Source organism: Gymnogyps californianus, chromosome 14 (genome assembly GCF_018139145.2).
Source record: "Gymnogyps californianus isolate 813 chromosome 14, ASM1813914v2, whole genome shotgun sequence".
Classification (NCBI taxonomy): domain Eukaryota; kingdom Metazoa; phylum Chordata; class Aves; order Accipitriformes; family Cathartidae; genus Gymnogyps; species Gymnogyps californianus.
The window spans coordinates 11757424-11782591 of NC_059484.1; the positions used below are offsets into that span (position 1 = coordinate 11757424).

The 25168-nt window shown below is 52.6% G+C and overlaps 2 protein-coding genes across 3 annotated transcripts in view; both read left to right on the forward strand.

Annotated features, from left to right (window-relative positions):
• Positions 1–22065, forward strand: part of UIMC1 (ubiquitin interaction motif containing 1) — a 39193-nt gene extending 17128 nt beyond the window's left edge. The window contains exons 5-13 of one of the 2 annotated variants that reach the window (XM_050905522.1): positions 116–1273; positions 4850–4914; positions 7461–7549; positions 8464–8543; positions 11825–11993; positions 17514–17592; positions 19126–19246; positions 21036–21099; positions 21564–22065. In XM_050905522.1, the coding sequence (XP_050761479.1) occupies positions 116–1273; positions 4850–4914; positions 7461–7549; positions 8464–8543; positions 11825–11993; positions 17514–17592; positions 19126–19246; positions 21036–21099; positions 21564–21817 (2079 nt within the window). In that variant the 3' untranslated portion in view covers positions 21818–22065. Of the gene's footprint in view, positions 1–115; positions 1274–4834; positions 4915–7460; positions 7550–8463; positions 8544–11824; positions 11994–17513; positions 17593–19125; positions 19247–21035; positions 21100–21563 lie in introns of both variants that reach the window. The other variant, XM_050905521.1, reaches the window with a different exon arrangement.
• A 772-nt stretch (positions 22066–22837) lies between these two features.
• On the forward strand, positions 22838–25168 carry HK3 (hexokinase 3; the record flags this gene model as incomplete). Its single annotated transcript, XM_050905611.1, has 9 exons — positions 22838–22995; positions 23146–23349; positions 23475–23529; positions 23607–23769; positions 24090–24238; positions 24400–24519; positions 24637–24732; positions 24820–24919; positions 25005–25168. Coding segments are annotated over exons 1-9 (1209 nt in total), but the record flags the coding sequence as incomplete, so codon positions are not given.

Consider the following 25168-nt stretch of genomic DNA (forward strand, 5'->3'; position numbering starts at 1 on the left):
TCGGGGTGGGGGGGTCTGCAGTCCAGGTGACGGCTGCGAGTGTGCTGGGGGAGCCCTTTGTATGCTCTGCTGATAGAGAAATCACCTCTCAGAGAATCAACCTTTTGTTTTTCAGAGCTGTCAGCCCTCGGACTCCTCTGATGCAACCCCTCAGTTGTCTGCAGAAGCGCTGGGCGCACGAGGCCAAAGCCAGCCCGCTGAGAAAGGCGGCTCTGAGATCCTGGGAGGTCTGGCGCTTTGCCCTGACACCCCTCGCTCCGAGTGCAGCTCCCACTCACAGAGCACCAGAGCTGATGGGAACGGACAGATGGATGTCGCCCGGAGCCCCCTGGTAGTGTTGAAGAGGTTAAGCCAGCAAATCGTTGAAAGCTCACTAGTATCCAGCATAATCGTGTCTCCAGGGAAGGGCCAGCCTGTGACAAGGTCAAGTGAAAAGCCTTCCTCACCAGCAAAAAGTGATTCTAGTAACATGTTACCTAGCACTCTCGGAGAGGACCTCATCTCTTTCAGTCCCACCTTTGGCAGGGTGACTTCAGGCTCCTGGCGACTGACACCTCGGAGACTGTTCACAAGCCCCTCCAGCTCTTCTGAAGCAACAGGCCACGAACCAAAAGAGCAGCCCCTGCCCTGCACTGGCCATTCTGCAGGAGAAGCTGGTGCCGGGAGCTCAGCCATGCTCTGGAAGAGCTGGACCGTGGAACGGTGTGGCCACCCCAGGAGGAGTGGTGGAGGAGCAGGTACCAAACACACCTCGCAGCCTGGGCACGCCGCTAAAGTCTGTGTTTCCACAGAGCAAGCAGAGCAGAATGAGGTGCCCGACAGTACCCCTGAGCTTTGCGTACTGAATGCGGTGGAGGAGAAGCACAAGCAGGAGGAGGCGAGAGACACAGTGCACTATTACTGGGGCATCCCCTTCTGCCCCAAAGGGGTGGACCCCAACCAGTACACCAAAGTCATCTTGTGTCAGCTGGAGGTTTACCAGAAGAGCCTGAAGCAGGCTCAGAGGCAGCTATTGCATAAGAAGGAGTTTGGTAACCCAGTTGTGCCCAGTTCTTCCTTGAGCCAAAACGAGCTTGGGAAAGGAGAGCAGATAAGCAGGGAGAATGGGGTTGCTGATGATACAGAAGATGGAGACCCAGACGGGCAGAAGGAGTCTGAGAGCATCACCTGGCTTCTCCCTTCAAAGAGGAGGGAGGCAGAGAGTCCAGGGCACAGCATGGAAGAAGAGAAGAACTCCACTTCCGATGATGAACCGACCACCAGCTACTGCCAGGTAAGAGCTTTGCCACTGAGCAGAGGTTGAGCAGTCCTGCTCTTCTGTCAATTTTAAGGTTCAGTCCGTTCTGCAAAGCAGGCACTGCTGTTTAATCCCCCTCTTAAATTTAGGGACTTCCTCCCCTAGCACACAGCTTACTGTGAAAGGGAGAGGAAAAGCGTACAGGCTGATACCCAGCTCACAAATGGTGGGGGCCATCATGCAGCCTGGCGGTCGTCCATTAATACACCACTGAGATAAAGACTTCCAGCTGACTTGTCCTTCTCAAAAGGGTGTAGCCTGGCAGTGTGTCAGGGTAGTGAGCACAGAGATGATGCTGACCACTGCCAGCTCTGGCAAACCAGCTTATAAACCTGTGGCTGTGTGGGGAGCTCTGTGTTTTCCTTTGCAGACAGAAATGTGGCTTTTGTCCTTGCAGCACAGCCTTTCCTTTTTGCACCTACACGCTTGTCTGCGTCCGTACGTGCTTCACCTTGCAAGTGCTCTTTTCCCTCGTGGTCGTGTGGTTGCGGTCGGGAGAGGCTCTGCATGCTCACAGGCGTCTTCTGTCTGCCCGGGGTGATCTGTCGTCACAGTGGTGCTCATCATCCTTGTTCTGGTGGTTGGGCACCTTCTCTCCGGCTTGCTTGTTGGGTCTGCTAGACGCTAGGTGTCAGCCTCTGTCTCTGTCAGGGCTCTCTTCCTGGAGCGGAAGGCAGCTTTCTGTCACTGCTAAGTTTAAACAGATTGCTAGTCAGATGAAGTATTTATTACTGCTGTATTTTAGGTTTGTGTCAGCCTTTTCCAACCCTCATTTTTCATAATGACTTCACTCCCGGATCATTGTATAACTTTATCTTCTCTCTGACTGAAGCCTCGGCTCTGTTGTTCCTGTTTTCAAGTGTATTTGATCATTTACCCTGGTGTTAGAAAGATACTTAACTTGTTTTGTGATATTTATATTCTGTCTTGTAATATTGAACACTTAGGAAAAACGTCATGTCTGCATTTTCCGGTTGCAGAAAAAGAGCAGAGCAGCCTGTGCTGAAATGTGACTTTTCGTGACAGTGCTTTGGCTTGGGTTTAGCAGGTATAGATTTAAACAAGCCTTAGAGGTGACCTGCAGAGGAAAGAAACTGACTTGTGCCCTTTTTCATTTCTTTAGGATAGATAAAAAAGACCTGAAAGGTTCTTAAGGCAAACTGCTTTTTTTTCTTCTGTGTCTTTTCCTTTGGAAATGGAGGTGTCCTTAATCTGGAAGATTGGGGTGACTGCAGGTCTACAGAGGTGTATGCTAAAGCCCTTGGAAAGCTACAGCAGCTTGAAGGGCATGAACTTTTAATCAGCATTGAAAATTGCGGGGTATTTTTCTTTATATTATCCATTTAATGCTAATACCTAATTAATTATTGGGGAGAAAAGAGGTTTTAGTGGTGCTGAGTGGGAACTTGTAATGTACTCATCCTGACCACAAGAGCGCTCTCAGAGCCATAACGTGTATGTAGATGCAGTCTTTCCTTATTTTTTCACCTTAAAAATATCAGAAGGGGGAGGGGGAGCAGACTTTACAATTTCAACCCTAGCCCAAAATTTGCCAGTCTTTTATTTACTTGAGAGAAAATAATTTCTAAATGCCCTTTCATCTGCCTTATCACACCCAGCTTGAGAGGTTGCTCCCTTCTCTCGCCTCTCTGTGCAGTCACACACTGAGGCCAGCGCAGGTGATTTACTTGCAAGATCAATATGTTTGATGTTTGCTTGTGCCTTGTCTCCATTTTTTTTCCTTCTATCAAATACAATTCCACCAGCAGTGACAAAGGAGGGGCCCAGAGCAGTCGTGTCCCCAGTGTGCTGCATCGCTTGGAGACCCCTGCTGCCTGTACTGCCCTGGGGCTCCCCCAGTGCCACCAGCGCTGCTTTGCTGGTGGGGCTGGTGGGAGGTTTTAGGCTGTGCCGAGGCTAGAAACCATCCATGGGGACTCAAAGCTGTCCTTGAAAAAGCCTCGTGCCGTGTGTTGTACCAGTGAAATGAAGGTGCAAATGATGCGCTTGAGGGAGCCTGCCTGCAGCCCTGCTTTGAAACCCTCACCTGGCATGGGCAGAGACCTTCCACCCTGGCAGTGGCCAACTGCTGCGACTGCCACCCGCAGCCGAGGGATGTTTGCACAGAGCAAATCCTGGTTGTCAGGAGATCTCATAGCCTGTGAATCTGCACTAATGAACTTCAGTGCTAATAGAATCAATTCCTTCATAGCCTTTCAAATAAGGTTAGGGGACTCTTGGTCTTTAAAAGATTCAGAGGGAAGAGACCCAATTCTGGAGAGTTAGAGTCTGGTGACCTGAATTAGTGCCATACCTTATAACATATGTACTAGGAAAACCAGAAACATGGCCCAGTGTTCATCACCAGGGCAGAGTCATTGTTAAGATATGCACAGTTCAGGAAAAAGAGAAATAAAAATAAAGGAGGAGGTATGGTATTTTATGTTTATGATGAGTTAGGCTGTGAAGAAATAAAGAACAGCGTAGATAAAACAGAATATTTGGGAGTTGGAGTCACTTTAGGGAAAACTGACAGGAGGCTTTGTTTTGGGGCTTGCTGGGGAAGTACATCAGCCATCCAGGAGTGGAGCTGGCCAAAGTTGAAACCTATGGTGGAAATCGAACTCAGAGAGTTTAATAGACTTGAGGAAGGGGGAGGAAAACCCCTTGAATTTCTTTGAGAACTAGCATGAGAAATTGTGGGCCTGACAGCAAGGACTGCTAATAAACTGTTGTAATTCCACCTGATTAGAGAATGGCAAGTGTAACGTGTACACTGAAGAAGAAGAAAGGGATCTGGGTAATGATTGGCATGTTAGCTTGACCTTGGCAGTGCATAAAGCTTTTGAACAAATTTTAAAGGAAAGAATAAGTGGAGTCGTAGAGCTAAATGAAAAATGGGATAAAATGCACACGGATTTACCAGCTGTAGATTGTGCAGGTTAATCTGTTCCCTCTCTTTGATGGGACAGCTGATTTCCCAGTCAAGAAAAATGCAACAGATCTTATCTGTACGAAATTTCAGAAAAGTGCTTCTTGTGGTCAAACATCAGCTGTACCAGTTGATCAGGTCATCCTGGCTCAGGCAAATAGATTTTAAACTAGAGTAGGTGAGGGCTGCTGGGGTGCTTGAGGGAGTGCAAGGGGACACTAAAATCCTTGGGTTGTTTAGCTCAGCACAAACGGAGATGGAAAAGAGCTATGGTTGCTGCCTACAAGTACACGAGGATAGATGCTAGCAACAGGCAGAGGGTGTGGAAGGTGATGGACAAGGTTAGCATGAATGGATGGGCATGGACTGTCCAGGAACATGTCTAGGCAGCAACGTAACAAAAAGTACTGCCAGGCATTATTGCAGGGAGCTGCTGAAACACCTTACCAAAAGGAGTGATGGAGGGAAGAAGCTGACTAGTTCAGGATGGATACTTAGCCATTTTCAGAAAAAAATACATAACAGACTGGGTGCAGTGTCATGGACAGAATCCGATGACCCAGCAGATCCCGGTTAGCTGTGTACATTGTTTTATGTAATATCAGAATTTTCCTTTCCAGGCCTCCCAGGTGCTGCCTGCAGAGGATGTGCATGAAGATGAGGAACCCATGCAAATTGCACAGAGGTGAGTAGGGTGATTTCAGAGCGTGAAGCTCATGAGCTTGCTCTGGTGATGTGGGTTCTTCCACTCTCCCTGGAGTATTTTGGGGTGCAGTCTCACCAGGGTTTGCTGCAGGACCTGGTAGCAGGGCTTGCTGGAAAGGCTGTCTGCAGCCGTTGCTCTTAGGTATCCCCGGAAATACATGGCTTTGGAGCAGCGTGGGAGAGAGGTGGCGCACAACTGGGGAGAAGAGATCAGTTACTCCTGTTACTTTATAAAACGTGCAAGGTGCATGCTAGTACAAGTACGAGGACTTGATCCTTGCCCTCTGAAGCTAATGTGACATGGTGCAGTAAAGCTGTGGAGACGGGTAGGTGAGTTCTAGAGATGCCATCACGTGATCTGTCTGGGAAGGCACATAGGCAGCATGGTGGAGGGTTTACTGGATCGCTGTGTGTATTTTTATGTTCTTGCCTTACTGCTGAAGAGGAAAGAAGGGAGGAGGAAGCCAGACAGCACTGCCTATCAGCCAAAGATAGAGTGCAGTGCTCCAGAAAAGCCACTTCAGCAGATGACAGGTGTGGGACAAGTCAACATGATTTTCTTCAGATTTAAGCCTACTCCTCTTTTCCTTTTTTTTTCCTTCTCCTTCCTGTGGGATGCAATTCTGCAGTGAAGGCTGTGGGAGAAGAAGGGCAAATGGGAGAGGATTCAAGGAGCAAGTTACAAGAGAGGGCAGATAATGTCATGTTTTTAATTTGCTGGGTTTTATAATTTAAACCTGCTTTGGAACAAAACTGCCAACTTTCCTCTGATCTAACAGTGTTTGGCCTGAGCAGTTAATATCAATATGCAGAGTATGAAAATCCCTCTTGCTTGCACCTTCCTACCAAGCTTAAAGCTCGCCTTGGGGAGCAGGAGGAACCTGCGGCTGCCATTGCTGCTGAGGCTGATGAATCTGTGACAGCTGAGGTCTGAGCTTGTGTGCTTGCGTAGAAGGCACCGAGGTGCGCGCTCTGCAGCGCTGGCCTCCCGCCTGCTCAAGGCAGAAGAGGCCAGGGCTGAATATGAAAAGAGAGGGACCTCTTTCATTTGGTGTAGCTGATGGGGTTAGTTTGGGACATTCCCCAAGCTGCCCAGGAGCTCCTGGCTGCCCCCCTTGGGGCCGGGACGCACCTGGGTGCTGCGGCCCCTCCTTGAGCAGCTGGCACATCTGCAGCAAGGCAAGAAATGGCTGCGGTCTTCGCAGTTTTGTGCACATTAAGTGTTGCCATCTGGCTCCTGGTAATTTGCCAAGTGCAGTCCTCGCTTGGGTAAGGCTCAGGCACCCCGGCCGGCTGGCCTCAGCAGCACTTAATAGGAGAACATGGCTCTGAGCTGTCTGGAGGTAGCGAAGCAGTTTAGGAAGCAGCAGCAGTGAGAAGAGGCTGCTTTGCTTTCTGCGGGCCGCTCTGCCTGATTGTTTTACGCTTTGTGTGGAGCATGTTAGATTGGGGTTTTAATAAATGATTATAGGCTTTGTTACCGGGAGATAGTTGGTGTAGCAAGAAATGTGGTTTGACTTCAAATTGATTAGCCCATTTTATAAGTGTCATAGCAAGTTGTTTTGTGTTGAGTTCTTTTGAAGTGAGCCCTGATGTTAGACACGGAGTAAAACACGCTCAGCCTGGATTCATAACAAATGCTTTGAGATGCTTTATTTAGAGAGAAAAGCCACTTGTGATTTCCTATCAGAATTTTGTTATTTATCATAAATCAGCAGTGGCTGTTCTCTCCTCTCTAAGGCCTGTGGTTGAGCTTAATAAATCTTCTATTTGTCAGTATGGGGATTCATGTTTTTAAAGTGTGTTCTTGCATACTTGATCAGACTAATCAGAAAGCCACGCAAAGTGTGGAGCGTGTCAGCATGGGTGCCAGACTTACTCAGCAATGCCTGCCTGTTTCGGAAAGACACTGTGCAGTGTGGGGGGAGGAAAAAAAAGGAGGAATCCGAAGGTCAAAACGAGAGGAGCAGTACCCGGTGCTGCTCAGAGGAACTGCCACGCTAATGCTGTTAGGACTTTGCTGCAGGGAAGCCTTGGCTTGTGTTGCATCCGTGCTGCTTCTGGCTGCGGTGCACAGCGATAAGGAAGATAATTAGCAGTGTGAGGAGGGAGAGGGTAATGTGGGATAAAGCAAGTCTGTGTCTTTCCTCTCTGAGGATTTCCTTCCCCAGACAGAAAGAAGCACAGTGCTGGTACCTGCACAACTCCCAAGTCTTCTAAGAGTAGAAAGAATCAAGAGAGTCCCACAGTTGTGAGCAGGTATTTTTGCTCCCCTGACGTGAGATAGTGACCCTTCGTGCCTTTTTGTCAAGGACTTCTAGAAGAAAAAATGTTCCCTTTGGGTTTTTTGCTTAGGACAGCATTTTATACCCATATTTCACCGTTATCCTGGTCATTTCTGGATATCAGATATTGACCAGTTGGAAATTATGGCATCGTCTGCTGTTCTGAACTGCGTGAGACAGGCGGGTGTGGCTGTCACACCTACTGGATTGGATATTTATGTTATATTTATATTTTGAACAGCATCTCCATGTTGACCCCACTTGGCAGTAAAAGGAGCCCAGATATTGTCACAGAAAACTCTGCTGAAGAAGAGATCTCAGTTTGCCCAGGTAAGAGGTACTTGAGAATGTTCTGAATTTTGCACCGAAAGTTACACACTTATAAAATTCAGAGAAAAGAAGAGAATTTTCAAGTTATTTAAACAAAACGAGATTTCTTTCCCAGCTCTGTTTATCAGGGCTGAAATTATGCAGGCAATTTAGTTTGATTCTCTGGTTTTGGACCCATTTCCTCTAAGACAGTTCTGTGACCAGACATTGCTGGGGACTTGCTGCTGAAGAGACACCAGGATGTACATCAGTATGGAGGGATTGCTCAAAACAAAGTGTCAGGAGTGGTCTCTTCAATGCAATCAAGAAATTTTCAGATTTTTCAGTGTCAAGATATGTGTAAAGCATGAGAGCTGAAATAATTTTTGTCTTACATTAATTAAACGTGTTTGGGACCAACGAGTTTTTCTTCTTTGGTCTCTCCTACCATGTTTGAGATTTTCCAGTCCAGGGTTTTAAGTGAGAAAACGAATGAAGAGACCGCTCCTGTTCACGAGGTCGTGGTGGTGCTTGGGGGCGTATTTTGTTGCTAAGGAAGATGTGGAGGTCTGAAGAAGGTGCGACTGCGAGGCAAACCGCAGAACAGGAGCTCTGTTTGTCTCGATGCGAGGGAGAGCTCTATTGTTGCTTTGTCTCTATCCCAGCAAGTGTCCTATGCACTTTCCCTGTGTCTAGTCTCACTCCCCATGAAGCTGCAAAGCTGTGGTGGCTTTGTCCTCACACCACCGTGCTGTGACTTTTAACCCCTCATCCGGCTGTGTTGTTGTACATTGTCTGATAACATTTGTGGCAAGTCTAAAAAATGTTTTGAAGCTGTGAAAATGCTGTTAAGAAATGGGCTAAGTTACATCAACAAGCGAGGAGGTAGTTTAGGGGCTGCAAACCTGTGCTGACATGGAGGTGTTTTTCTGCAGAGACTCAGCCAAGTCCACTGGAAGCTATTGAGGCAGAGAGAGAAGAGCTCTGCTCGGGCAGCAGAGATGCACCTATGCAGGTAAAAGAACCTGAAGTTGGGGAAGGGTCCTGTTTGCAGTCCTGCCTTCTAGACCTTGGTTCAGCTGGGCTGTGCTAGCGTTCCCCTTGGGTAGCTGGGAGCTTGGGCTTCTGCTGTTGGCATCCTCACAAACACTTCCCTCTTTTCTCCACTGCTTCATAACTCCAGTCCCTTTTGGCTGGGAGCTGCATGCAGCTGCTTCTGGAGCCTGTCAGTCCTGTAGCTGGAGAGCTGTTACCAATTCCAGCTCGTTCTTTTATACCACACACGCTGCTGTGCTGGAGGATGCCATCAGTGTGGACAGCAGCGCTGCTGCTTGCCCATGCTCAGAGGTTCAGTGCTGTGATGGTCAGCGATGCAGAGGGACCTCAGGAGCTGTGAGCTGTGACTCCTAGTAAACCTCAGTCATTCGTGATGTGACACGCTTTTCCCTGTTACAGTCCTTTGAACTTTGGTGTTTGTTCTCCACGGACCATCTCCAAGAGGCTAAGAGGAGAGGTTCACCCAGAGACTGGGCTGGGATAAAGATGACATTGGAGTGTTGAGAGTTGGTGGTGGTTTGCAGTCCAAGCAGAGTGACCTGAGCCTGGGAATCTTGATTTCTGTGCAGTAATAGTTAATAGTGATAGTAAGTCAGTGGCAGGGCCATCCTCTTACCTCCCGATGCAGATGTGCGCTGTTGTGCTGCTCCTTTCCCCATGTTGTCACACCTGTGCAGCAATTGCTTTGCAGCTGTCGCTGTACTGACATCTGACTTCAGTTCCTGCTTCTGATAAAACTCCCTTTGTCTATTAATTTAGAGAGCGGTATCAAAGGGGTTGCCAAGTACTCCTCTGGCAGGGTACATGAATACAGAATCATACAGCTCTTGACAAGAGGATTCATTTGTGGAAAGCTCATTCTGGGAGTCTGCAGCTTGTACAGTGCGTCTACAGCTCCGATGTCTCATTGTCACAGGCCTCTTAATAAACCAGCTTCTGCTCTCATGTGCCTTTCATTCTGCAGGTATCTCAAAGCACTGCTCAGTCAATTAGAGACTGCAGCAGGGAGAGGTGGCAGTCCTGTGCTGGGTAGCCGCAGCCACCGAAGCGCGTTCCTGACCCATTTGGCTGTGGCCAGGACGCTGCCCTGTCCCTCGTGCTTTGCAAAGGGTGCCCCGGGTCTCACACCTCTGCCTAGGCGGCACAAGGTGATCAGCACAGTGTTCGGGAATGGTGTGGTGGGGCTTCCTAGGGATTGTTTGACAACGTTATTGTTGGCAGCAGGTACCAGTCCGGAGCCTGCAGCCCTCCAGGAAGACAGCAGAAACAGCTACCACGTGCATCAGCGGTTAGCACAAAGCGAGCGTAGGCCGCTGGGACTGACTTCTTCCTAGCAGATGCTGAGCCAGGACACAGGAGTCTTGTTGTTGAGCTCAGCCTCTAGCATTGCTCTTGGCTGGCTGTTGACTGCAAGTACTATGTCTTGTAGGCAATTTCCTCTGCTAAAGAGGAGAGGCAACAGTCTCTGCCTCTGACAGGGGTGACTGGTTCTGCAGTTGAGGTTTTCCAGACTGTTACAGCAAGATTGTGTACAAGCAGTTTTGGGACCGTGGTGTCTTTTGTTACAGAATGTTGCATTTCCATTTAAAATTAGTAATTTACCACTGAATGTAGGCGGGCAGGGTGTGCAGAATCGGTGATCTAAGATTGCTTTAAAAATGGCAGCTAGAAGGAGCAGTGCCTGCTGCTTTTCCCATCATATTTTTTATGTGTGTTGTCTGACTAGGATAATGCAGGTTTGATCTGATCATTCATATTTGACACATCTTGTTTTTTACGGCTCCTCTGTGTGACGCCCCACGGTGAGGACTTTGCAAGATGTAGTGACACTGAGATGAGAGAGCAGGGTACGAGTGCTAATGCTGTAAGTGTTGTACTTCAACAGCCTGTGTTCGGCTGGAGGAACTCTTGGGGCAACTCCTCCTCAGAAATCCAGGGCAGAGAGGCTCCCTGGAAATGAGAGGTGTTCCTGGGGCTCGGTGCCATAGCCTTTCAGAAATGCGTTTTGTGAGTCAGATTCTCAGTTTAAGGCACAGTCCTGCAATTTTTTGCATAGCTCCTATGAGTCAATAAAACACCCTCCTTCCCTTTAGGACATAAAAATCAGGATCAGACCCTCGTTTGGAAAAGCAAGTAATAAACTGAGTAATATGACAAAGCGCTCCAGTGGCACTGAGCATCTTGGCTGACCCCAATTACTGCTTCTCTGAAATTATACTGTTGGAGGGAAGCAGGCGGCAGTTTTGCTGCATACTGTCTACATGCCACTGCTTAGCCCTAAGAACAGAAAACTCTCCTGTATTATTTTCCTATAGGTTTCCTCTACATGATTAATATTTAAATAACTTTTTTAAATCATTGCAAGGAGGGAAAGGTTCTTTCTTAAATGTGGAGAAATCTTGTAGCAAGCCTGACTAGGCAGAGATCTAGTTATGAGTGAGATGGCAGGAGTCTGCTGTGTCTTGGGAACATCAATAGCGTAGGGAGCAGGCTGTATCTGTGGGTACGTAGTGGAGCACCTTTGGAGCTGTGTAACCAAGGCAAAAAGAGAGTATCGGTAAGTGGTAATGGCACCTGGAGAACAAACACAGGCTGTGACATTTTGCCCTGGCGAAAAGCCACTGCTAGTAATTCTGTGACATGGATTTTTAATGGTATTGCCTCTCTCCTTGATCTGTGTCCTCTCTGATGAGTGCTCCAGCCACCTCCTCTAGAGAGGAGGAGCTTCCCAGTGATCTCTCCAGAGTCCCTAAGAGCACAGCAGCCTCCTTTCATCCTGAGGAAAGCTGTGTTCCCAGACAGTGCCGCCGGTGTAGCGTGGATCATGTCCAGAAACTGATGAGCACAAGTCAGGTGTTGAACTCTTGCTTTGCCCCATGAATTTTCCATCAGTTTCGCTTCTGAGCTTTCCTGATTAATGGAAGCTTTGCCATTTTTCCGCGGTAGTACAGGTGAAGTTTGCCTTAAATGGTGTGCACGGCTGTGCAGGGAGGTTTCACCATGATTCAGAAGGACATGTTGCCTTTGGAAGAAGAATTAGTTATTAGTGCTGCACAGTTTACTCAGCCAGTGGTGTTATTTCTGACCAGTATGTGATGAAGGGAGAATAAAACTTTCCAAGAAAAACTGAGTCTGTGGGAGGGTGAGTAGCTACCAGACAGCACGGAGCTCTGCACCTAGCAAAAAAAGAGGAAACGGCACAATTAACTGTCTGGCTGATTTTTTCTTCTTCTTCTTTAGGCTGGTGGAGATGAAGATGCTGGCAGGACTGTGTCTGAGTGCAGTCCTACAGCTGCTGACCGTGTGTCGTGCCCGCTGTGTGACCAAGGCTTTCCAGCTACGGAGATCGAGCTGCATGCCATGTACTGCAATGGCATTGGGGGAGAGGAGGCTGGCGAGGACAGTCCAGGTCTGCTAAGCGCTGCTTCTGTGTGTTTGCTCTCTCTGCTCGTCCCCCTTTCCTGTTACTTGGGGCCAGGTGCTGCAGTCTTGTCCCTCTGGGGATATTTGGTGCGTGGCATGGCATGTAGGGAGGTTTGTTCACTCTGCCTTCTTCCATCTCCAAGCCGGCCAGGAGAGTGTTATTGGAAGCTCCTGTGTTTCCAGCACCTCCTGCACAGAGACATCTTCTCTCCGATCAGCTTCATAATTCATCACATTATTAGTCCCTTGGAAAGCGTGTAAGCCGAATATTACCCCAGGATCTAGGCCTGGATGCTTCAAGCAGTACTCATAAGACATGTCTATTGTGTGTTTTGTTGAGGACCTGCAGAGAATCTGCCAGTGGTAGAAAATGGCAGGCTCCTGGGCCATGCAGGTGAGTGTCCTTCAGGGCTCTCGAGAAGGGAGAATGTTCTGTACCACTCCAAGCACGGCCTGCGCTCTGCAATGAGTCTGACACTTGTATTTGCAAAAATGGCTTGTTGAGCTGCAAGAGAGTGCAGAAAAGTTTCCCTGTTGTTCCTCTAAAATTGCAAAATGATAGCTGTCGATCTGGGAGCTTGAATTTTTCTCCTTCATGTGAAGAGTGAGGCACAGAAGCACGGTCAGAATGCCAGTATTAATCCTCTTTACAGTCTTCTCCGTATCAGTTTTCCATAGCCAACCTTTGTAGAGCTTAAGTGAACAAATACACCGGTTGGTTATCAACATATTCAATAAGTTATGTTTTAGCTGCTGCTTGAAATGTAAAGTCTGTGTTAGCACAATGTCAGGTAATATCAAAGTAGTAGCTTGTAATAAGATTAACTTTTCAGGTTGTGAATATATAATTTTCAGTTACATACTGGGTTATTAAATGCAACCTAAATCTGTGATGTTTAAGCAATTTGAGCAAATCGGAGCTAGTACAAGAACTGTAACTTCTTCATTCCTCTAGCAGGAGGAAGTTTTACCATGTAATCTTAATGCAGAGTTGATGTAGTTTTAAAATACAAGGTCCCTGTTATACTAAATCTTTGGGGATATGACACGGGTCCTGTCAAGATAACAGGAGCCAGAGTAGCGGCTGATACTGCTTGGTGCTTAGTTTTGGTGGGGAGTTCTCTGTGCAGGCACAAACCAGCTACTAATGCAAAGCGTTCAGCTCAGGCAAATCACAAATTATCGCAGTTCCTCTCCCATCCTCAACACTGATAAAGGTCTTACCCGCGCTACAAAATGGAGCAGAATTTTTAGTATGCCTTTTAGCAGGAATGTCTTTGGCCCTGTGGTAATCAGGTCCCTGGTGTGGCTGGACTGTGAGTGTATCCATTGATCCTTGGGAATCCTGACTGTGATCAGGAAAAGGCTTTGAATTCTTCAGGAGTGCGAGGGAATTTGTTCTTTCCTTTGGTGTTGGCTTTCAGCAGGACAGAGTTCAAGGCTGGCCTCTCCACTCTGCTTCCAGACTGGTCTCCTTGGGGATGTTTGTAAGGGTAGTTATTTTGGAATTGCTACTCTGCTGTTCTGGCTTGTTCAGAACAATCGCCCCGTAAGAAAACTAGCCTGGAATAAATGGGATTTTGGTCTACAATAATGGCTCTAAGCAGAGCAATGGTTTTGGGACAAAATCACAGTAATTTGGGGTTTCTATTGCCAGTTATTCTAGTATTTTCCCTGTAGAGACCAGGCTTTGTTAGTCATAACAGTCTGTGATGCCTGTGTTGTTTGCACCAAGACTCTTTGCAGGACAGTGGGCTTCCTGGACATGGAGCAGCATGTAACGCGGGGCAGAATCCTGCCTGCCTGCTGGGGCTCTGGCTTGCGGGGCACCTCGGTCCAGTTCCCAGTGACTGTACAAAGGCAGCAGTCACCCGGAGAGGTCTCAGCTGATGGGCTGGTCAGTGGGGTTTGGATTGAATAGTCAGGGATGATGTTTAGCTCTGAGCAGAGGCCAGACAGCAGCCTGGAACAGCTGTGCAAGTACAAAAGGACTCTGTTTCCAGGGCTGGTACCTTGGCATCCATCACTAGCACAAAATCCATAGGTAAAGCTAATGCATGGGGAGAAAAAAGAGGTGAGAATTGTCTTCTGAAGCAAATGCCAGCTCCTGTGTGGGTCCAGAAGCTGTTCTCTACTGCTGCAGCACTGTGTGCTCTTGGCTGACTGCTGGCTTCCTCGAGAGCACAGCAACGGCCTTGTGTGAGAGAAAATCAAAGTTCTGCCGTCTAAGCCATGGCCTGATCTGTTAAGAAAAGACGGTTTCAGTTTTCCTTTGGTGCACTGGGTCAGGGGTTCCTGGTCTGTCTCTGGACTTATTAATTGGATTTACTCCTGATGTCTCTAGAATTGCAGATTATGGAGTCCTGCAGACTATAGCTGTCAGTGGTTTTCATTTTAAAATTACAAAAGGGTGGGTTCTTGCTGGTTTTACTTCTCTTCTTCCCTTTTCTAATCATGCACCAAAGTCTTTCAGTATTACGTATCAGGAGGCTAGCTCAATCTGGCTGATATTTAAGGACAGGTTTTCAAATGAGTTAGCTGGGCAAGATGAGTTACAGTTGCTTCCCCTATGTATGTACATGGTTGCCCTGGCTGGATGCCCAGACCACCACATACCTGGGCAGTATGAAAATCTGATCATGAATTTCCATTTTCCTGTGGTCTGAGTAAATAAAAAAAAAAAAAAAAAAGAGCCTGCTGTAGCGTTAGCTACTGTACCAGGCTGGGGAGGGTTCAGGTCCCGGGTTTCCAGCTCAGTGACCGGTGTTAATGCCAAGTGAATGAGTGGAGCCGTGGAAGTGCTCTGCCAGCGCCCTGTTCCTTCATGCACTCGGCTGAAGGGCTTGCTTGTGTGAGAGGGGCTCTCTGCTGGAGTCACTGCATCCATCGCCCGCTGCTGCTGCCAACACAGGAATCCGCTGGTCTCAGTCTATTCCTCTTGCCCTCCATCTACATGCTCCCAGCCTCTCAGTTCCCAAGTGAGCCCAGGAAAATGAGGATTTGGTATATCCCTTCCTCCCAAAGCCTCAAGTGCAACCTGATGCAGCTGTCAGTCTTCAGCAGCAGCACTGGTGCTGTTAAAAAGCTCCTGACATCAACAGAAGTGGCACTGATACAGCAGAAAGAGTAACGCAACGGGTGCAGAGGAAAGCTTCATCACTTCTGAGAAAGAACAAGATGCTGGCGAGCCTGCCCACTAATAGGATCCTGCACAAAAAGTGGTACGGCTGGTAGTGAGAATGGAGAGAAAGCTGGTGGGTCGAAGCGCAGGTGGGTCCTGCAGCAAGGCGAGGAGCTTGGTGACTGTGGCCTCGCAGCTCCCCGCGCAGACCTGACCTGGCAGCCCCAGGAGGTGCCTGGGGTGGGCGTGCTGATCGCGGGGCTGTGCTGGGGAGGGTTTGCTCCTCTTCCCCAGGGTGTGAGCTAGAGCCAAGCAGGCCAAGGATGACTTGTCAACCAGAAGAAATGCCAAGCCAGGGAAAAGGTTGTTCTTGGGCTGCAGAGTGTCTGACCCAGTGAAGAGCATTGCATCTGGGAGAGTTACAAGGCTCCTGTCACACAGCAGGTCAGCATTGCTCTGTGGTGGGGATTTTCCCCACAGCAAGTGTTTTCCCATGTTCTGAACCCCCTTCCTGCAGGCGGCCGGTGTGTTTTGGCAGGGGTTGTGCCTTGCCAGCTGGCCCTGTTCTCTCTCCTGTGCCTCTGCTTCCAGCAGCACAGCTGGGGGCCTTCCCCTGGGCAGCTGCAGAGCTGGTCCCAGGCATCTCTAATGGGCCCATTATGCCAGATGTGTTCACTGCTTTTGGAAGAAAATAGAACTGATTAACACCTGAGCTGGTGCACGAGGCTCCCGAGTTGGTGTTAAAGGAATATTAACGAGTGCACGCTGATTTGGAGAGCAGCTTTTACCATGCTGTCAAATGCACGTGTTAGTTGGGTTGTTGGGAGGCTGGATGGCCTGGGGGGTGGCCGTAGTTATCAGTCCTCCTAGTCAGGCTGCCACTTCGAATCTGGGCCAGGCTAAGTTAAAGAGAGACGTCTGCTTCAGTGCCTGTGAGGAATGAGCTGTTGGTATCAGTCATCGCCTACGAGACAATACCCACATCCTAGGAAACGCTCGAGCTTGTTTCTTCAGCGTGGATGTCTTCCGTCAGCCCCAACAGCTCCTGAGCATCTCGCAGTGCATTTGCTGGTCATGGCTGCAGATCAGTGATTGCTACTAAGGGAAAGGCCAGGTTGTATCAGCATTGTGGATAGATATTAGGGTTGCCTGACACTCTGGAAATGGGGTTTTGCTAAAACTCTGAAGGATTCCCTTTGTTCTGCACAAAATTTTCTGCGTCCCTTTCTTTATCACAGATGATGGGCCAACAATAACGGGTTTGTCATGCCTATACCTTGGATTCAGACCTTTCTGCTAATGAGAGTATGGGAAGCAATGTTACTGGGCTGTAAAATAGCTCCCTGTGTTGTCCCCTTAGCCAGCTTGCCCAAGAATACTTACTGTGACATCTGTTTTGGAGCTGGAGTCTTGAACGTCCCTGGTGAAGCAAGCTAGGCTATCTGATGTGTTCCCTGAGGATCTTTGCTGGTGGCATGACAACAGGAATACGCTGAGAGGAATTTGACTGAATGAGACAACACTCTGACGTGCTCCCTGCAGATGCCTGGAGAGCGGGTTTGGAAAGGCTTCTTGGGCTTGCTGAAGGAACAGAAATTGTTGGACCCGTCATCAGCATGCTGGTCAGCCGGGATCTCGCTAGCTACCCGTGTGTGTCGGAGCTGGTCCTTCCCTGCTGCCACTGGAGAGCAGCACCACTGATGCTTAGCCCTGGTAGAGATCTTCATCCAGAGGCCCCAGAGAGCTGTATGCGGACAATAGTACGGATCACCCCTGGTTCACAAGGGCAGTGGAAAAAGCAGCGAGTGTAGGCTAATTGTTGTAACCTTCCCTTTCCAGCGTGAGCTGTATCCCTCCCCAGTAAGGCTCGCTTTTCCTACCACATCTGCAGAAGGGCTGGTGCCTCCGCACAGCCCCCGCCTCAGCTCTCCTTCCCCCTGAGCTCACAGTTACCATGCTCCCTCCCCTGCAGTAGGCACGGGTGCTTAGTTTGGCAGGGAGCGGTGCTGTGCTGCTGGAACAGCTGTGTAACTCTTCTCCCAGGCTGTTGCGCTGCTGCACGTCAGCTTTAAAATTACTCCGAACTACATACTGTTGATCCAGCTGTTTCTGGCAGAAGACAAGTTAACAGTGTGAAATGGCTAGCTGGCTTCCGAGTCCAGGGAAGATAACTTCTTCAGTATCTCCCCAGAAAAAAGGAGAATTGGCCAGCTACCTCTTCAGCAGGAAAAAAGACCCTGCCCGTCCCAGTCCAGTATTTCTTTGCCTGTACCATCACTTCTGCTGCAGCCTTGAGTGGAAGTAATTGAAACTTGTTGCATTTGGACATGGTGTAGGGATGCTTTTGGGGTGGATGGCAGGTAACCCTTTCTGTTTTTTCTCCAGTGCTCACCCGGCGTCAGAGAGAGGCAAGAAGTAAAGCTACCAGTGGTGAAAGCGGCCCAACATCCTTAGACATTGACAAGTAAGTAGGTATGCTTGCTTCTCCAAGATTGTTTCTGTGCTTCCATTCTAGCTTGCTTGTGGATGTCTTTATTCCTGTATAAATGCTGGCCATTGGCCTTATAGCAATGTTTCCCTAAGAAATTGCCTTCCCTCAGTGCCTCTTGTTGCAGTGCTGGCTATATTTAAACCGAAGCAAGAGGCATTAGCTGTTCTCAGATTGTTTATTTTTGCACTAATTTCCTTTCAGCCCAATCCATGGTGGGTCAGGGATGCATGGTCTCTGGCTGCTGTGGGGGGAGCTGTAGCTGAAATGGTGCTAACTCAGGCAGTTTCTAATGGGAGATTTGAGCTTGGTAACCCCGGGAAAGGAAGAGGCTAGGACAGGGAGGCTGTCAACATGGCACCTGTAGTGATATTCTTAATTAAATTAGACTTTCAGAATAGCAGTGGCTTTGTTTAATCTCTTCCCATGCAGCCCCTCCTCCTGCCACCCACACAAAGCATCATAAGAGAGGATCTGACAGTAAAATCCCTGCTATGGAAGCAATTTTGCTGTTACAAACAGTGGATGGCAACATCACTAATGGAATTAGGCTAATTATAGAGAGGACAGCTTCTGTTTAGACACATTATCTGGGTAATCAGCACTGACTGGAAAGAAAATACGGGAAAAGTATTGCAGAGTTTTGCTCGATGGGGGCTCTCCATATGGATTTTAGAGCCTGGGGTGAGTTTTACTAGGAGAGTACTGCTTATCAAACTGAACACAATGCTGCTGGGGCGGGTCCCTGGGGGCTCGTCTCTTCTTGGAGGTGGTCCATTCCTGAACAGCTCCCCGGGTGGATGCTCCCCTCCTGATGAACCGGTGCCCTCTTCTGCACGGTTTGGTGGCCGCCGAGAGCTGGTGTGGAAGCAAGTGTAGCTGTGTAAATCCACGCCTGACCTTCATCTTTCACCCAAGACAATTTTCTTCCCAAGCATGCTCAGTCGTCCTGCGTGAGCCTGGGCATCTTCTACACAAATGAGGGGGTTTGAGGAACACGCTGTGCCAGCCCCCCAGCAGGAGCGCGTGCTCTGCATTCCTCTCCCAACATGGCATGATGTAAAATGGAGACAGTGCAGAGAAAGACTTGATTTACTAGTCAGACAAGTTCATCCAGCCCTGGTAAAATGTCTCTCTGATTTAACACACTTGGTTTGCTTTTCAGGCAGAATTCAACTCCCCTTTGCAAAGCCCTCGCACTTCATTTCTGTGGATTTTGACAGGGTGCTTTATGTCTGGGGAGAAATCAGTGGTGTTTGAGATAGTTAAATGAGCAGATTTGATTACCGTCCCGCTGCTGCAGCAGCAGGATACAGAGGAACAGGCAGGGAAAACTGATAATCACGCAGTCTTTGCGATTGGTGCCGGCCTGACTCCACTGAGCGAGACCCGATCTGGTGACATGTCTTCTCCGTGGCGTGGCCTGGAGGAGGAAAGTCACCGCTGGTGGCTGGGAGCCCGGTGCAGGGCGAATCCTAATGCAGTGCTCTGTCCTTTGCTGCCTGGCAGGTGTGAGAAGTGCTACCTCTGTAAGTCACTGGTGCCACTGCTGCAGTATCAGAGGCACGTGGACAGCTGCCTTCAGGCTGCTAGGCAAGCTCAGGGAACCAGGAGGCTGCGAAGCGCCAAGGTGAGGGGCGACCCTGCAGACCGTCTCCTTTGCTTTGCGCTGGGTTTGGGGCTGGGTTGGCAGCAGGAGCTGTTTCCCTCGTTGACGGGATGAGCTGACCTGGCATAGGGTTGCCTGTCCCTGTGGGCCACTGTGGCCAGAGAACTTGTTGCCCTTCTTCCCGCAACACTCTGCAAGAGCATGGACCAGTCCCAGGGGTGAGCTAATCCAGCAGAGCTGCCAGTAACCTCTCCAGCAGGCAGGCAGCCAGGGCTGTCCTGCTGCCAGACAGCGTGCCTCAGTCCTGCAGGCTTCCTCGGCTGAATATAGATGGAGGGCAGTGTCAGGGTGACAAGCGTATCTGACTCTTTCCACAAGCCCTTTCCCATGGGGAAGGCTTCAGAGCCGGAGCAGGCAGCATCCCAGGAGAAACGTGGGGGAGCGAGTGCGGTGGAGGTGTGCCGGGTGTGAGGGATGTGCCTTGCTAGAGGACTTGGGAGGCAGGAGCGTGGGTAGCAGCTGGCTCACAGCCACTCGCCAGGTGTTTGCCCCCACCGTGCTTTCTCCTGCTCGTGGCAGTCCCAGAGGAGCACAGAGAGGGTCCTTCCAGGCCTTCCTGCTGGTTCCTGCAGGCAAAACCCTAGTGCCACAGCTTTGCCTGTGCTCAGAAATGTGATTCTCAGCATGAAGATGCAACATGATGTCTTAGTTTTGTATAATCCCTTAAATCCATCACAGGCCTCAGCCCTTTGGGGATTCAGATGCAAATGATGAGATTTCTGGTTGATGGTTTTGGCTGGGATACAGCCAAGTGCTGTGTGGTTCAGAGTACTGCAGGGCACGGCTGCTCCTGCATGTCACCAGCTCCATGGGGGCTGTTTGACTCTGTCCCTGTGCCCCACAGCCGGCTGGCGTGCAGGGTCCTGCACACAGGCACGGGCACAGGGCATGGGGGAAAGGTGCTGGAGCCGGGTGGCCCTTTGGGACAGCTCGGCAAGGCTCTGTGTTTCCTCTGGCCCTGCCTTGTGCCGAGGTGGCAGCTCAGGTGGCAGCTTGCTGGGGGAGCAGGTCATGCCGGGCATGGGCTGGGCTGTTGGAAAGCTTCCTAGTGGCACCGTTGGGCTTGTGGGTTCCTGCCGTGGCCCATTTTGGGGTACTTTGCAGCTCCAACTCTGCAGCCAGGATGCCAGTGCCTTCCAGAGCAGTTCTGGGGGCAGGGAGCAGCCAGGAGGGGGGACTTTGCTGGGCCAGCAAGGCCCAAAGCAGCCAGGCCAAGTGGTCTTCCCTTAGCCTGTGTAACCAGCATGGCTGCATCTTCCCAGGGGCTGAGAGGGGGCACAAGATGTGCGTTCCTCGTCTGGCTGTGGCCTGGAGGAAGGCCCTTACCTCCAGCGCCAAGCCCCTGTGCCCTCAGACAGAGCAGGATGGAGCCTGCCCTCGGAGGCACAGTGCGGGGGGATGTGCCCGAGCCATGGCAGAGCCCCTGGTGCCCACATTTCTCTGTTACGACCCCATGCTTGCTGGCTGGGCTTGAGGGTGGCTTCCTGCACCCTGGCCTCCCTCCTTATCGGGCTCTGCTTTGTTAACTGCTCTCAGCTGCCTCTGCTCAGGCACCAGTCAGGCTGGGCACGGGGCAGTGCCCTTCCCGTTGGCGGCTGGCCGCGCTCAGCTGGAGGCCCTGGAAATGCATCCTTTCCTCTTGTGCCCAGCCTGACTCCGTGGGCTGGGGGAACATGTGGCCACAGGGCCACCCTGGCTATGGGGTTCCCTTGTAGCAGCGCTGTGACAGTGGTTCTCCTCTCCTTGTCAGGACGTTGGAAGGCAGGAGAGGGGACTCCTCAGGATGCTGGAGCTCTCGGAGAGCAAGTTTGCAGGTGGGAAGCTGCTTTCTGTGCCTGCCTGGCTGGGTCAGGGCTGCCCTTTCCCAGCTCTCCCCTTTCGGTCCCGGCTCGGCTTGGGCTATGCTGGGACAGCAAAATTTCCCCTTGAAAGGGATCTGTTCTTCCTGAGCAGAGCAGGAGGCTGTGGGCTTAGCTGGCCGTTGGCATCCCCCAGCTGGCTGCACACATCCCTGCCTGTGCCCGCTGGACCTGTGCCAGTGCCCAGAGCCGTCGCAGGGGTAGGGGTGTGCTCTGAGCCATTGCACCAAGAGACGCCCAGCTTCCTGGGGGGGTGGCAGGGTGCTGCTGTCCCTCCCTGCACACTGGTGCTTCTCTCCATGGGTCCAAGGACAGGAGGAGATGAGAGGGAGAAATGCTGTCAGCAGCATCCTCCTTCCCTTGCCCATGGCTCACGCCAGCGGGCGGCCAAGCAGGGCTGACGTGTGCTCCTGTTGCAGGCGCTGATGCGGGAACCCCCCTCGCTGGACTAGGAGACCAACACTCCCCTCCTGCACTCTCAGCCAGAGCCGGGGGGGCGGCGACAGGCAACCCCCGCTCCCTTCGGCACCTTCCTTTCAACATCTCCCCTGTGAAACCTGGCGTCTCCTTGGAAGCCACTGACTACGTGGTGGACTCGGAGCCGCACGTGGCTCTTCGCTTGGGCAGCCAGCAGCAGACCAAAGGCTGCCGCCGGAGGAAGCGCAAGTTCTGAGGCCAGCGATGCAGCAGGCCCCCCCAGCGGCTCCCTGTGCCCCGGCGAGGGTCTGCACGGCACCGTACCCCTGCTTCACCTGCAGCCTTGTTCTCCCACCCCCCTTTTGTATGTTTTATACGACCTGTGCAGGGAACGCCGGGTGGAGAAGTGACTGTGTGTTTTATAGGTGCCTGTGCAGCTTTGCTCTCTGTTAAAGAAATGGAAATATATTTATGTATGTTTTTATGAAACTGCAGCAACACGGAGGAGCTGTGCTGTCTTTCTCTGGGGAATGGGAGGTGCTGGAGGGAGGAGAGGAGGAACAGCACGCTTCCCGAGGCCTGTCCTTGGGCTCTGGGGGGGGCGGTGTGAGCTCGGGGACCCCCTGGGCAGGGGCCTATGGTGCCCGATGCTCTGTGGAGCAGCACATCAGCGACCTTCCCAGCTGGGAGCTGCGGCGGGCACCTTGGTGTGAGCTGACAGCCGCAGCCAGCGCATGCAGAGACCAGTGGAGTCATGACCGCGGTGTCACCATGTCCTTGGTGGCTTCTCTGTCTGCCGGGTGGCTCGGCCGGGCCGCGTGCTGCTGAGCGCCCGGTCCCTGTGGCGGGGAGGCCTCTGCCTGCTCCAGCCACTGGCGACTTCAAGGGCAGGATGGAGCCCCGGGCTGGGCCGTGGGGGTCCACCGCTCCCCGGGAGCATCCTCACCGGGAACGGGGGAGGGGCTCATCACTGTGCTGCTTAATTAATGGGACGAGCTGATGCAGAGCTAATGAAAATTCGGCCTCGAATGTACAAGCGCTGATAGGAAACGAGGGCGATGCTGCCCGGCCCGGGGCCGCGGGGAGCGGAGCGGGGAGGGGCCCTTCCCGCGGGGCCGCCCATTGGCCGCGGCGGGGCCAGCGGCGCGGCGGGCCGGCCAATGGTGTGGCGGGGCGCCCGCGGGCGCTGCTTCTGTTGCCAGGGCAACGGCAGCGGCGTTGGCAACGGTCCCCCCGCGCCGCCACCGGACGCCCCTCCGCCACCGGTCCCGCAGCCATGGCCAACCCCGAGCGCCGCGGCGCCCTGCCCCAGCCCGGCCGGTACGGCAGGGCGGTGAGGGCCTCCCGGGAGCAGAGCCCCGCCGCCCCCGGCTCAGACGGCCTCCCCCGGCGGGGTCTGGGCCCGGAGGAGCGGGGCCGTCCCGCCCTGAACCGGTGAGGGGCTCCGGCCCGGCGGCGGCCGAGCGAAGCCGGGTGTGGGGAGGCCACAGTCGGGGCCGGGGATGGGGCTGAGCAGGCTCCCCATGCCCCCCGGGTGTTGCACCTCCCCGGGCAGGAGAGAGACCAGCCTCCGGCCTCTTGCAGGTGGAGGGGAGACGCGGGCAGGGCGAGGCAGGGGCAGCCCCCTTCTCCCCCAGCCCCCGAGGACAGCCCCGGCACCATCGCCGTCGTGGGGCAGAGCTGCCCCCTCTACCCCCGGCTGCTGGGTCGCGATTGCAGTGGAAGGACACTGCAAAGTGCCGATGCTGTTGAGACCACAGCCCCGTGGAGCAGGGACGCAGAGGGGAGGTGGGAGGCAGAGCCGGGGATGGGCCCCCCCAGCCCCGCTCGTGTGCTTGGACGTGGGCAGGCGTGTGTCCTGTCCTCCTGCGGGCTGGGGCTCAGCAGGTGACACGCTGCCTCCCTCCACACAGGTCCCCAGTGAGCCATCAGCTGGGCCACCGGAATGATGGTCCCGCGTGCACACCGGTAAGGCCCATCTGTGCCCCGTGCCCAGCGAGAGGCATCCCCTGCCCTTCAGACCTGCCCTAATGAGCTGTCCCCAGGTACAACGAGCCCTGCTGGCGCTCACCATCCCGCTGGAGACGCTGCAGGCGGTGAAGGGCCGCATGCTGCAGGCCATGTGCAAGGGTCTGAGCCGCCAGACACACGCACAGGCCAAGGTGCGGATGCTGCCCACCTACATCTGCTCCACACCTGATGGCACCGGTAAGGCAGCCCAGCCTGGGGACATGCTGGTCTGCTACCTGCAGCCCCGCACACCTCACTGGACGTGGCCCAGGGGGTGCCGGGGAAGGGTGCACTGGTCTCTGGCCAGTTATGGGATCCATAGTTAAGGGCAGCTGCCCTTGCGCTGCCTCTGCCAGTCCCCAGTGCAGAGGCAGAGGCCAGGAGCTGATTCTCTTGGCCTCTGCAGTGGTCTCAGGCTCTCAGGAGCCTCCCCCATGGGTGAGTGACTGTCCCTGGGACAGGGTGGGGATCTGCCACAGGGCAGGTCTCTGCCTGACACCGCCTCTGCTCCCCTGTAGAGAAGGGCGACTTGCTCGTGGTGGAGCTGTGCCAGAGCCACGTCCGGACCCTGTGCGTGACCCTCCTGGGTGACGGGAACCAGAATCCCCAAGTGACACACAAGATCTTCGACATGCCAAGGGACATCATACAGGGCAAGGGGGAAGCGGTACGAGGAGGCCAGTGGCAGAGGGTGGCTGGTGCTGGGCTGCCGAGCACCACGGAGCCTCAGCAGGGCTCCGGGCTGGTGCTGGGGCTCCAGGCTGCCTCCCGCAGCCCGGGTGCTGGGTAAGGGAGAGCAGCCGGTCACCCCTGGCCATGCCTTTGCAGCTCTTTGACTTCATTGCGCAATGCGTGCGGCAATTCCTGGCTGGCATTGGCAGCCCCCAGCATCGCCTCCCCTTGGGCTTCGTCTTCCCCTTCAGCTGCAGGCAGACGCAGCTGGACAAGGTGAGTGGGACAGCCCTGTCCCGGGGACGCGGCCGCCTCCTCCCTGGCACATCAGCGGCAAGGAGTGGAGCTGGCCCAGTGCCGGAGGCCAATGGCTCAGCCGCGTGCTTTCCACAGGCTGAACTCATCTCCTGGTCCAAGGGCTTCAGCTGCAGTGGCGTGGAGGGGAAGGATGTTGTGCAGTTGCTGCAGTCGGCCATCAACAAGCAGGAGGTGGGGGACCATGGGGTGGGGGGGCCTGGCTGGGGGCTGCTGCCGCCGTGGAGCAGCTGACGATGCTCTCGCTTTGTCCCCGGCCAGCTCCACCACGTGGATGTCGTTGCCGTGATGAACGACACTGTGGGCACCATGATGACCTGCAGCAGGGAGGGAGAACCCTGTGAGGTCGCCTTGGTCATGGGTAAGCAGTGGGTACCCCGTGTGCCAGGGTGCTGGGTGCTGGGGGGACGGACTGTGCTGGTACTCACCCCCATCGCTCCCCACAGACACAGGCACCAACAGCTGCTTCATGGCCGAGGCACAGGAGGTGGAGACGGTGGAGAAGACCAGTGGGCAGATGTGTGTCAACACCGAGTGGGGCTGCTTCGGGGACGATGGCGCCCTGAGCGATGTCCTGACCCCCTACGACCAGCGCGTGGACCAGGAATCC